The following is an 11,974-nucleotide window of genomic DNA, read 5'->3' on the forward strand; positions in this document are numbered from 1 at the left end:
TATGATCTGTTAACCCTGGGATGATATATGGAGGTTAGCCAGGGTGCTCAAGGACACCCAGAATAGGCAATAAGGGAGGAAACAGCTGCTCTCTCAGTTATGTATTTACCCTGCTCTGATTTGTCCAGCTGGTCCTGGTGTTAAACAGATGACCTCATTACTAAGCTTTGTTAAATTTGGGTGATTTGTGTGGTGACCCTTGGACTCTACTGGACACCACAGATACCCTTTCATAAAGTGCTTATTTCATCTAAATAATTTTAAGAAACTGGTAGCATCAGTAATGCTAGTGAAAATGGTGATACACATCTTGGACCCAACATAAGGTACACTTACGCATGTTAGCACACGACTGAATGCTCTGTCCAGCCTCTCCATGACGGCCTTATCGACATCAGGAGATGGATGGTGATAAATCACTTGAATTTTAATGAGAACAAGATAGAAGTCATGTTGTTTAGACTCAGCGGCACCAGCAGCAACCCCTGTATTGACTTTTCCTCATTGGCCCCATATGAGAAATCCATTATCACTAATATAGGAGTGAAAATGGATCCTTCTCTAAAGCTCACAGCTTATGTGAACACTGTAGCAAAAGCCAGCTTTTTCCAGTTGAGATGACTGCCAAAGGTCAAGCCACTCTAGTCCAACCTTGAAACATTAATACTTCTGTTTTAAAACCTCTTGTGTCAATTACTGCAATGCACTGGCCAGGCCAGTTGCTCACCTACAGCGGGTGCAAAACACCGCCGCTCGATTTCTTTCTGGTGCAAGGACGCAAGAGCACATCACTCCAATTTTAGCTTCCAGTTAGTTTACGAATCCATTTTAAAAATTCTTTTGTCTTTAAGTCTCTTAATGATTCTGCATCATTTTATCTGTCTGAGCTGTTGCACTCTTATGTCCCACCTCATTCTCAGGTCAGCAGACCAGAGACTTTTGCTGGTTCCGAAGACACAACGTAAACCCAGAGGTGACGGGGCTTTTGAAGTTGCAAAATTGTGGAGCGAGTTTCCATATTTTTTACCTTTTGGCCTGAGTTTGTCTTTTACATTTGGTGTTATTGTTCAACCCTGTAGTTGTTTTTAAAAGGGCTTTATAAATTCACACAGACTCACTGTCCACTGAAAGAAATTTTAGCTGGTGTGGTCTTCTGCTGCTGTAACACATCTCCTTCAAGCCACAGGATGTGTAGTGCATTCAGAGATGCTCTTCTGCATATCTGGGCTATTGAGTGGTTATTTGAGTTACTGCTGCCTTTATATCAGCTCAAAGCAGTCTGGCCAGTCACCTCTGCCATCAAAGCATTATCATCCAGAGAAATACTGCTCACTGGATATTTTTTCCTTTTTTTGGACCAGTTTCCGTAAACCCTGACCAAAGTAATATTCTACGTGCTACATTCTGACCTTTAGCTTTAACTTCAGCAGGTCATGCCTACACACCCTGAGCTGCTTCCATGCAACTGTATATCCAATCTGCAAGATTGAGTGCAAAACACATGACTTTGACTCAGAAAGGGCGTGCATGTAGGCATATATAGACCTCCAGGAAACTGAAAATAAAGTTTAAATATGCAGATTAGTGTTGGCCATTTAATTTCAATAAGCTGATTGTGTAAATGTAATGATATCAGCCAACTAAATATAATCAAATACTCAACATTTATCTCTAAAATGTAGAGGCAGTAAAGATTCTAAATAATAAAGTAGCAATATTTGACTAAGATGCATAACTCTGTCATCGCCAGTATCAGGACAGGTGTAGAAAATTCCATCACATAAAAGCATCTGATGTTTTAAGGTTTTAGTTTATTTTTCTCCACTATTTGACACACCAAGTGCTTAAAGAACAATATTAACACCACAAACGGCACAGTACTCCAACACAGCAGCGACCGTTTCCCCGCTGCTGACCCCACGCCATTGGTCCATTGGATGTGAATGTCGATAGAAACGAGTCTGGTCGTTCGGTAGGGCAGGCAGGGGGAAAAACAGGTGGGAGGATGACACACTAGCATCACATAATATTGACACCTTCACACAACTGAATACATCGATTACTGCATGTAATGTTAAGCTAATGAACAGACACACAAGATGTTTTTTTGTTTTTAAATTCAATAATGGTGATAAGGAGCACAAGAACACAGAAAAAAAGAAGAAAAAAAAAAAGAAAAAAAAAAAGGGAAGAATCCTGGTGTGTAGTGGCTTATTACAGTATAATGTGCCTGCTTACATCTACTAGATATACATCTGTTTGAAAGCACAACAGAGCACTCCACGCCTTTGTTCAAAAGATCAACTCGGCTCAACATTTTCACCTCGTCTGCCATCTTGCTCCTTAACGCATGTTCTGATGCCACTAATAAGCAGTTGGTCCCACTTGGTGTCAGTGCGGATGTTAGTAGAGCGTTTCAACAATGAACAAATGCTGTTCTGACAGAAGCGAAACACTGACACAAACATGCTGATCTGGCCTGTTTGGGAGTGATCACATATTTTGTGTGAAGACAGCTGCGTGAAAGAAGGGACGTGGAATGAATACTGACTAAACATTTTTGATTATCCTCCAACCGTTTAACTTCAAATAATCTCAAAACTGTAACCATTTGTTGAAACTAGGGGGGAATTTAAAAAAAAGACAGATGACCCATGTCCGTTTCCTTTTAGTACTGTGATGTCACATGATGGTTTCAAATACACATATCTAATAATGTAAATTTAAGAACTCTAAAGTAAAGCAGACAGCACAGGCCTGTGATTGATGGAGGAGTGAAGAGGGGAGACAGCAGAGCAGATATAAGACTAACTATGCCACAGCTCAACGTGGTAGTTTGCTGTTTAATAGGCGTGATTAGCCACGTAGAGGGACTGGGCTGCGGCGGTGCCACTTCCGGAAGACTCGTACTTGCCGAGTGCAGCCAGACCGTTAGCCTGGAGAAGAAAAAAAACAACAAAAAACAAAAACAGACATAAGCAAAAGAGCAAAGAAAGTTTTGCTTTTTTAAATTAGCAGTACAAAGGACACATCTGATGTCCCTTCCTGCGGTCTGACCTCGGCACGCTTGACGAACTCCTCGGTGGCGGCCTTCTCGTTTTTCAGCTGTCCTTTCCAGGCGTTAAGAGCTGAGGCCTGCAGGGCACGGCCGTAGGAGAAAGTCAGGGCCCAGGGCTTGGGGAGTGGGCAGTTGTTAATGGCATTAAGGTTCACGCTGGCCTCTTCCTCAGACTGGCCACCAGACAAGAATGTCACCCCTGTTTATACAAAAGAAACACGAGTTACCGATCTGCTCATACCTGATGTCAAGAAAGATTTTAAAGGTTTTCGAAAGCATCTTTTCCTGCATGTTTGCACTCTGCAGGTAGATATAAACGAGTGAAAGAATCAAGAGATTTAAGTATTACTATTAGGAAATTAAAGCAATCTGAAAAATGCCACGACGGCCAATTTACTAGTCAACTCATCCAAATTCCAAGGGATGATCTAACTGATTTAGCTAGCAATTTATCCATGATAACATATAATGGTTTAACTTTTGAATATGCTGCTCTATTAAGTCACTTGCAGTCCCACTCCCTGAATTTTTCCTAATATATACACAAGTATCTTGCCTGGGACAGCAGGAGGCACTGTGCGGCGCAGAGCAGTGACAGTAGCCATGGCGATTTCTTCACTGCTGTACTTAGTTGGGCAGGAGTGTCCAGCTGTGACCATGTTGGGCTTCAGCAGTGTCCCCTCCAGGTACACGTGATGGTCCGACAGAGCCTTGTACACTGCAGCAAGGACCTAACAGCAGGAGACAAACGACAGCACACAAGTCCAAACTTGAACTCTCCAGAACAGATAAAGGTGGCAGAGTTCCACATTCTGCAACATGTTACCTTCTCAGTGACGTACTGGCAACGCTTCAGGTCATGATCTCCATCAGGAAGGATCTCAGGCTCCACAATTGGAACAATACCATTCTGAGAGAGATTACAGAGTGTAAATTTAACACCAGTATTTTAGAAATATACAATACTACCATTTGATGATCAGTAGTGTCCTTTCCAAAAAAGGAAAGTAATCCTCTATAGTACCACACTAACCTGTTGGCAGATGCTAGCATATCGTGCCAGCACGTTGGCATTCTCAAAGATGGCCAGCTCAGACGGCGTGGTTTCGCTGATCTTCAGCACAGAACGCCACTTGGCGAAATCTGCGCCGTCCTTCTTATACTGCGCGCATCGCTCGGACAGCCCATCCAGACCTGCACTCAAACAACGCACACAGAACCAGCCATGAGAAACACACAGGGCTTCTGTGAAGTTCATTTCAGTTCTCAAACTTGTGCGTCTACCGTCTCCTACCCTGAGTGGTGGTCTCGCCATTTGTTCCAGCGAGGGGTACAACACCCTTGTCAACCTGTAAAGACAGAAACGGAAAATGTTCTGAATTTGACCCGAAATAACTTTAGCCCAGTTGGTCCTAACAACATGATCTGCTGTTATGTGTGGGTCTGAGTGTATGTAAACACACTGAAAGCGGGTCAGCGTGTTTTTTTCTTTGTTTAAGAAAAAAAAAAAAAAAAAAAAAAAAAAGAACACCTTTCAGGTTTTACCTGCTAAACGATGAGGGTTGACTCTGCCTGCTAAGCTGAGTCACTTGACTGCATTATATCAACAGCGCAGTGATGATGACATTCAAAACCAAAGAAGGTTGAGATTTTCAGCACTCAGGCTCTTGTGTTTTAAGTTAGTTTACATAGTTTGTCATGCTCAGACTCTAACACGTAACAGCACAAACCAGGCAATGCAGCAGAAGCATAATGAAACTGAGCTGAAACTAATAATCAAGAATGCACCAGGGTAAACTGATTACCCAGCAACGGCAATCCCCTGCCTACCTTGATGCCAACGACAATGCCGCGGTCTTTGATGAGCTTGGCGAAGTTGACGCCATCGTCAGTGTTCTGGTAGAGGGTTTCATGGAAGAAGATCACACCTCCGATACAGCTGTCGATGCGCTGGTCGGCTGTGAAGAGCAACTGGCGGTAGCGGCGCCTGTTCTCCTCAGTGTTCTCGACCCCAATGGGGTTCAAGCGCTTTGCCATGCTGCCTAAAGAGCAAAAAACAAGGACATGGATTTAATAAAATACACACACAGACACCACAAATGTCATTTATTTAGCATCATTTACAGTATAAAATGGCTTTCAGCAGAAGACTTAAACTGCTTGTTTGCAGTAATCTTATAGAAACAATAACATGCATCTTTATTTTATGATCTCTTTAAATAAACGCACAGCAATTCTAATTTTACATGCAACTCACTGCATGTTCAGTGTACTGCATGTTGGTATTCAACCATGTTTAATGTTGCGTTTCAATCAGCCACCTTTGCTGAAACACCAACACATACCGGTGGACTCATCAGCTGCGAGGATGCCTTTGCCTGGAGCTACTATCCTATGAGCAATGTCCTGCAGCTCCTTCTTCTGTTCAGGGGTCAGTGCTGGATACTGGTGAGTCATGGTGGCTGAAAGAGAGCGAAACACACATACTGCTTCACTATGTGCAAACCTGGATGACTGCCCAGGACTGGCCTCATTTAATGTCTCTATTGTCTGCAGCTTGACTATACTGTTATACCAATGAGCCTTTCTCAGTTAAATGCAGCCAGATGGGTGAAAATGGCCAAACTCCTACACGATGGCACTTAATCACACCATACAAGAACATGATATGTGTGCAAGATGCGAGCAGTACATTTCCTGTTTCCTGAGAGTTGGGGAAAAAATAAATAATTTAGTAAAATCACTTATTGTGACTAGAAGCAAACACCCCATCTTGTTGACATTAATTTTCATGCATCATCTGGTGTCAGTCATTAAAAACAAAGCTTGGTGGCAGTGACCAAACTCCATAAACAGCCTTCAAACCAGATTATTCAATTCCCCTTTCCCTTCCTCACTCTTCCGTAAATTAGCAGTTATGCAACCCCTCACCTCCCCCATGTGAACCACAGCAGACGGATGGAGGGAGGGGGATGGGGTTGTGTAACAACGCTCCTATAGACTGTGCTGCCAGTCCTCATTATAGCTGCAGGCCTGGATGCAACACGGCTCGTTTCCCCCTCCTCAGCAACACTCTTTGTTTTCCTCTGTCATTATACACCTCTCTGCAAGTTACACCTTTAGTTCTTCGCCTGGAGTGACACGTCACGCATCCATTTAAGTGCTGCTGCTCTCAGACTACAAATGATTTCTACTGCATCCATGCGATATGAGTGCATCAAGGATTTGTAAATTTCCGTTCTCACTCCAGCTAATGCACTGTGTGCCTGAGAACAAGCTGTGACTTGTCTGTTTGGCTATATTGGTATCCGAGGTGCTCCCGCTGAACACAAGGCTGTAGCTTTGTGCACAACGTGGCCGGGTGTGGGCCACAATAGCAGGTCATCCATTGGAGAATTTGATAGACGATTCATTTATTCTACTAAATGTTCCTCCACAGCGAGCAGTGTCAACTAAAAGCTGGAATTGTCAGTATATTGTAAAGGCACACACTCATAGGAGGCTGTAATACAGCTTAATGATAAAGTCAGGGAGGCTGGTTTATTGTGAGAGCACACCGTCTGATATACTCCCTGTACCCTCTGTGTTAATCCTCAGCTTAAAGCTATGAGACAACCTTTACAGTACACACAGGCCTCTCAATGAAATCAGTGTGCAACTCTTATGACACACACGCACACGCACGCACACGCGGCCAGGCCCGCAGGGCATATCGTGTCCCCAGAGGAGAATAGCTTCAGCAGGGGTACAAGCTGCATACTTCACATCTCCAGTGAATAAAAGGAAGTATTTACACTTGATAAAAGCCAACCTAAGGGCACAGGCATGTGTGCACTCAGTTCTGCTCCACTGTCTGTACCAGCCAAAAACCATGCTCAGCAAATACCTGCCCTCCTTTGTGAAGCAGTACAACTCTGCCGTGGTGGAGATTCGCTGAGGAAACATTGTACAACAATCTAACTCAATAGGAAATCTACAGTTTATGCAACAACTGGCCAAAAATAACGGAAAATTACTAAAGACGACAACTTTACATTGACTGGAGGCTTACGCTGAAATCACGGCTCAGCCCGGCAGCCTATGGAGGCCTGCTTACCCACAGAGAGCATCGATGGAGGGAGTGTACCAGTATACGACACAACTATGTAGTATAACCGGTCTGTGGGCTACTCCTGGTTATTCTGTTATTGGTCCATCTGCTCGGGACAGAGTAGAGGGAAGTTATAACATGAAAAGAGCTGAAGTGAAACAAAGTGTCAAACACATTGAGAAATGACCACCACAGTCACTGCCTGCGCTTCTCCCAGTCCCTGTGAATGTCGCCACGTGTCAACCAATGGGCATTAAACAGACACACAGGTCATCCGCAACCAGGGACATGCATTCGGGATTTTGGACGAGTGCACAGGAGCACGTTTGCAATGGGTGAAACCATGTCTTTTTACACTGTCCATAGGGAATTGCATACACAAATTAATACAATCCCCCTTAAAAGAACAATATGAGGCAGGACTCTAGCACATTATCAGCTGGGGCAAGTTTGGTAGTAGAGTTTATGCTTGGAGGGTCATTAGCTTAAAAAAAAAAAAAGAAAAAAAAAAAGGAAAAAATATTGGCTAAATATGCAAGTATAAAGTTTTAGAATCACTACTATGCATCAATGCAACAACCACAGAGAGAGTGTGTGGTGTCAAGGACATTTCTGTCTTTGGTAAAGTAACCTGGGAAAATATTTGTCATATAGGATTATCCTTCTGTCTCTCATTCTACGATGGCTCCCAAATCAAAAAATGTGAGATTGTCAGAAGGCTGTGGCTGAACTGCTTTAGACATAATCAGGTGATGACAACTGAGCTTATGTTACTCACGGCCAAAGGAGGTACTAATCTTATTTTTTCCATTTTTGGGTTTGCTTCTTGAACGTCTCCAGGAAACAGTCCCAGAGGAGGACATTAGAAAAAAGACAACTACCTCACTCTGTGCCACACAAGCACCACTGCAGGGCCTTGCACCACAGATGTGACACACTTTAAAACAAACAACAACAAAAAAGCCCAAACGGTTAAAAAGAAAAAGTCCATTATTCAGAGCATAGGATGTTAGGGAAATGACCTGATCAAGAGAATTAAAAGGAAGGCTTTTCATTGGTGTTTGAGTTTAAATATTTCTGCTTTGCATATTCCTTTAGCTTCATGATCTACTCACAAAGTCAAGTGATTATTTGAAATTTTGTTTTGTTTTTTGAGTTAATATTAAAATACAGAAATTATTTTGAGTTCGGTAAAAGCCTCAACTACCCAACTGTGGCAGATTTAAAGAAACTATAGCACATCCTATAAAAACTGTAGGACATTACAATTGGGTGAACCTGCATCTTCATTTGTATTGACTAACCTGAGCTACAGTATTGGGCTAAGAACTCTTTAAAAACATCTTTCTGTGTTTCCAGTAGTTGGTTGTTTTTTTTTTTGTTTTGTTTTTTTTTAAATGCAGCGTAAGCGCTATCAGAATCAGGTAGAGACCTTCCAGTGGCGTTATCATCGACACTGGTGATAATCGTTATCTTCCAGACAGTCGCATACACATACACTGTTCAGTGATCATGATGCCCCAGTGACCAAAGACATTTATCTAATGCAGCTTTCAAATATTTTATAAAATTATGTGCACAAAGTTCTAAGGCTGTTTGTGTGTTTGTGTTCCTGTTTAGCTATCTTTGTGAGGACCGAAATCTGCATTCTACTATACTTGTAAGAACCAACAGTCACTTGTGAGGACACACACACTGGTCCTCACAAGTTTGAAGGCCTTTTTGAGGCTCAAATGTGGTTTTAGTGTCAGCGTTACAATTAGGTTATGGTTAGGTTTAGGCATTCATTTTTAATGGTTAGGGAAACCACTTTGTCAATGAAGGTCCTAAATAAGATAGTTGAACGGTCGTGTGTGTAGTAAATTTGAGTGCATCCTATTGATTGTCATTCGTGAGATTTATTGATTTGGTAACTGCAATTAGAAATTCTGCTTGGAGGTCAGATTCTTCATCGATTCCTGATCAATTTCCTGTGTGGCTAAAGCAGCTCAAAAGAATTAAAAACAAACAAAACCATACCATCACTAAAAACTGATAAGCCTGAAGTGATATGACTGAACAGTTTAAAGCTGGTTCGCTGTTGTGACTAGACTGCATATGCAGGCTTTCATGGCACGTAGCCCAGCTCTCTATATTTTCTGATCTTTGATCCAGCCTGTTGTAGTGGTCTGCCTCAACAACACTTCTGCAATGCGACATGAAGATCAACTCCCTGCTGAGTCACAGAGAACCACTTGAAAAAACAAGAAGACCGGACTCTCAACACCGATTTTCAAATAACACGGTAGGAATGACATCACCACTCCACACACACACATGCTCTTTAGTTGTTGTTAGATGGAAAATGACACATCTAGATTTGTACCAGGCTGATTTAACTGTGATGCTGTCTGATTTCGATTGAATTTCAGGTTAACAGAAGAAAAAACAAAACAAAAACAAACAGAGGGGCCATCCAGTGCTTCTCACCTTAAAACAGGAGCAGCCCGGCATGCAGTGAGAAATCACAAATACAAGAAAAACATCAGAGTCCACATTTACAGCCATCACGCTGCAGCTGGTCTTCTTTAAAGCATTGCTGCAAGCATTCAACTACAAGGTCTTGAGCTTGCATGCTAGATTTACTGCCTATGTTCATAAGCATGTAGGGGGAGGATGAGGATTTTTTGCTGTTTTGTCTAGATCATCAGAACCCTCTGGAGGTGAGGTGTAGCCACCTTTAAAAAAAAAAAAAAAAATTAAAATAAATTCTATTTGCAAGCTGCATGAGCTTTGAGATGAAATGGCTCCTGCAGGACAGCACTAAAATAAAAAGCCTGCTTTCAGTGCTACGCTTTGTTACCAGACGGGCCTCTGGCCTTGGCGTCGCATCTATCTTCAGGCCTTGATGCTGCAGCGCTAGCAGGAGCACTGTTACCCATGCAGCTCAATGGGAGCCTATTACAGACCTCGAGGCTGCGAGGGTGTTGCAGTTCGAAGAAAGGTGGACATTGATGAAAATGTGCAGGTTAGACTTCAGAAACATGTCCATAACAAACGTCAGTAATGGGGAAACCCGATGTAAGGAAACCACTCATAATTAAGAACATGATTGTAAAAATACTCTCTGGACTGGAAACTATTAGTTTATCAATAGAGAATTAATCAGCAACAGCAGTTGTTGATTAAGGGTTTCGATTTGTTCATCGATCCATTGCCTCATTTGTTTTTCAATTCATTTTACACGTGAAGTAGTAGCGTACAAATCAATGAAAACACTTATTTAAGAATTACACTCATTAATAATGCAAGAGAACAGTAAAAAATATATAATTACTCTAAGTGGAAACTGCCGTTTGTTTTCTATGGAATAAAAAAAATAAATACATGCAAGCCTTGCTTCCAAAATTCAGGCCGCTATATGACTTCATTAACACGTGTGGCTTTTTCACGTACTCTGCGGCTCCGCCTCTCGATGTCTACGTGCTTCGGGACAGCTACACCCTGACGGGAAACAACCTCGCCACAGCCCTCATCCATCACCGCTGCCACCCACGTTTGTACCCGACAAATCACGCATAATCAAGTACATGTAAAAACTGATAGCGTCGATCTGAAGCAAAGGAAGGCGCAACAGGCTCGTTTCCTCCACTTCCATCCTTGAAGGTCATCATTTCTGCGCCCTTCCTGTTGCGTACTTCGATGATGGGGCCGAAATGCGCAACTCTAAAACGACTGTTTTTGAGAAGGTGATAGACTTTTAGGAGTTGTCTGTCAAACTGAGATGACATAGCATCAGTGATACAGCTAATGACGCTGCTTGGTCATTTATGGCTAACAGGCTAGCTTTTGGAAGATACAGCTAGCTGGAGGCTCAGTCAACAGCATCACATCCGCATCACCATCAGAATGACAGCCATCATGGCTGACGCGCTCAGTAACACACAATAAACGTTTAAAATTGTAATATTTTTCGGATGAGGTGACTCTTACCTGCTGATAGAGATCAGATGAGGAGTGCGCAGATGATGTGGAACGGTCTCCTGTTTCACTGCAGCAGCGCGACGTGACCTTTTAGAAAGCCGGGGCGGAGCTTAAGCCACGCGTCACGGCACGAAGCGACGGAGCGCATGCGCCGCAGAGCTCCAGAGTGATTGTGCATCTTTTTTTCTTTTTTGTGGAGACAGTTTGTCCTCTGTTTTCTAAAAGTACCCAGATATTTATAGATGTTGATGGTAAAATTGACAAAGCGATTGTGAACAAAGGTGGAACCTCGCCTCCTACAGTGCAAACTGTTCAATAAGATAAAAATAATTTACTTTAATTAAATAAACTCTGTATTTGGTGAGTCTTTTTTCGTCCTAGTGCTAAATAACCTCTGAAAATGATTAATACTCATGTTTTGCGGCCTAGTTATAGACAAAACTGAGTGAACTTTTATGACTTTTACATATGTTAGATTTCTATTCATATTATTGTTTATGGTATGTTCTGAGCATTAACAATAATATGACCTTAAAAGGAATTTGTTTTCATAAGTTTTTCTGAGATGCTGAGCTCACCCTGGTCAAATGCAGATCTGCAGTTGGTGACTTTGCCCACATACCTCTATTTTAGTTGTGGCCTAATATATATGCTCCATTTATAGTGCATTTTGCACATGTGTGTTGTTTCTTTCTTCTCACTTTGTGTAAAGATGACACTGTTGGTGCTAATGGCAACTTTCTATTTTTCCTTGGTGAAAAATAGATTTGTAGTCTTCTATTTGTAGTCTAACTACAGAGAGAAAAATAACCATTTGAAATAGGATTGATAGTGTCAGGAAATCCTAATTCTAATAGTGAATA

The 11,974-nt window shown here is 42.1% G+C and overlaps 1 protein-coding gene across 2 annotated transcripts; it reads right to left on the reverse strand.

Annotated features, from left to right (window-relative positions):
* Window positions 1-1,565: 1,565 nt before the first annotated feature.
* On the reverse strand, window positions 1,566-11,210 carry aldocb (aldolase C, fructose-bisphosphate, b). 2 transcript variants are annotated; one of them, XM_085174326.1, is made up of 9 exons: window positions 9,991-11,110; window positions 5,404-5,520; window positions 4,889-5,100; window positions 4,353-4,407; window positions 4,092-4,252; window positions 3,885-3,968; window positions 3,615-3,789; window positions 3,058-3,257; window positions 1,566-2,936 (listed from the first exon to the last, which is right to left on the reverse strand). In XM_085174326.1, the coding sequence occupies exons 1-9, from the start codon at window positions 10,067-10,069 to the stop codon at window positions 2,844-2,846; spliced, it is 1,176 nt and encodes a 391-aa protein (XP_085030452.1). In that variant the 5' UTR covers window positions 10,070-11,110; the 3' UTR covers window positions 1,566-2,843. The 2 variants fall into 2 exon arrangements, with proteins under 2 accessions (XP_085030452.1, XP_085030451.1); XM_085174325.1 differs by lacking the exons at window positions 1,566-2,936; window positions 3,058-3,257 and adding an exon at window positions 11,121-11,210 and having other exon boundaries at window positions 3,541-3,789; window positions 4,889-5,096; window positions 5,400-5,520; window positions 9,991-10,103.
* Between the last annotated feature and the right edge of the window lie 764 nt (window positions 11,211-11,974).

This window comes from Neolamprologus multifasciatus, chromosome 10 (assembly GCF_963576455.1).
Source record: "Neolamprologus multifasciatus chromosome 10, fNeoMul1.2, whole genome shotgun sequence".
NCBI lineage: Eukaryota > Metazoa > Chordata > Actinopteri > Cichliformes > Cichlidae > Neolamprologus > Neolamprologus multifasciatus.

What these genes read in the sequence shown, in the direction of transcription:
- aldocb (XM_085174326.1), bottom strand. Translation starts at nt 10,069, where the DNA reads ATGGGTAACAGTGCTCCTGCTAGCGCTGCAGCATCAAGGCCTGAAGAT. An exon ending in GCATTGTCGTTGGCATCAAG is followed by an intron (nt 4,408 to 4,888) that starts GTAGGCAGGGGA and finishes CTGTCTTTACAG; the next exon opens with GTTGACAAGGGTGTTGTACC. An exon ending in AGTGCCTCCTGCTGTCCCAG is followed by an intron (nt 3,258 to 3,614) that starts GCAAGATACTTG and finishes TTGTATAAACAG; the next exon opens with GGGTGACATTCTTGTCTGGT.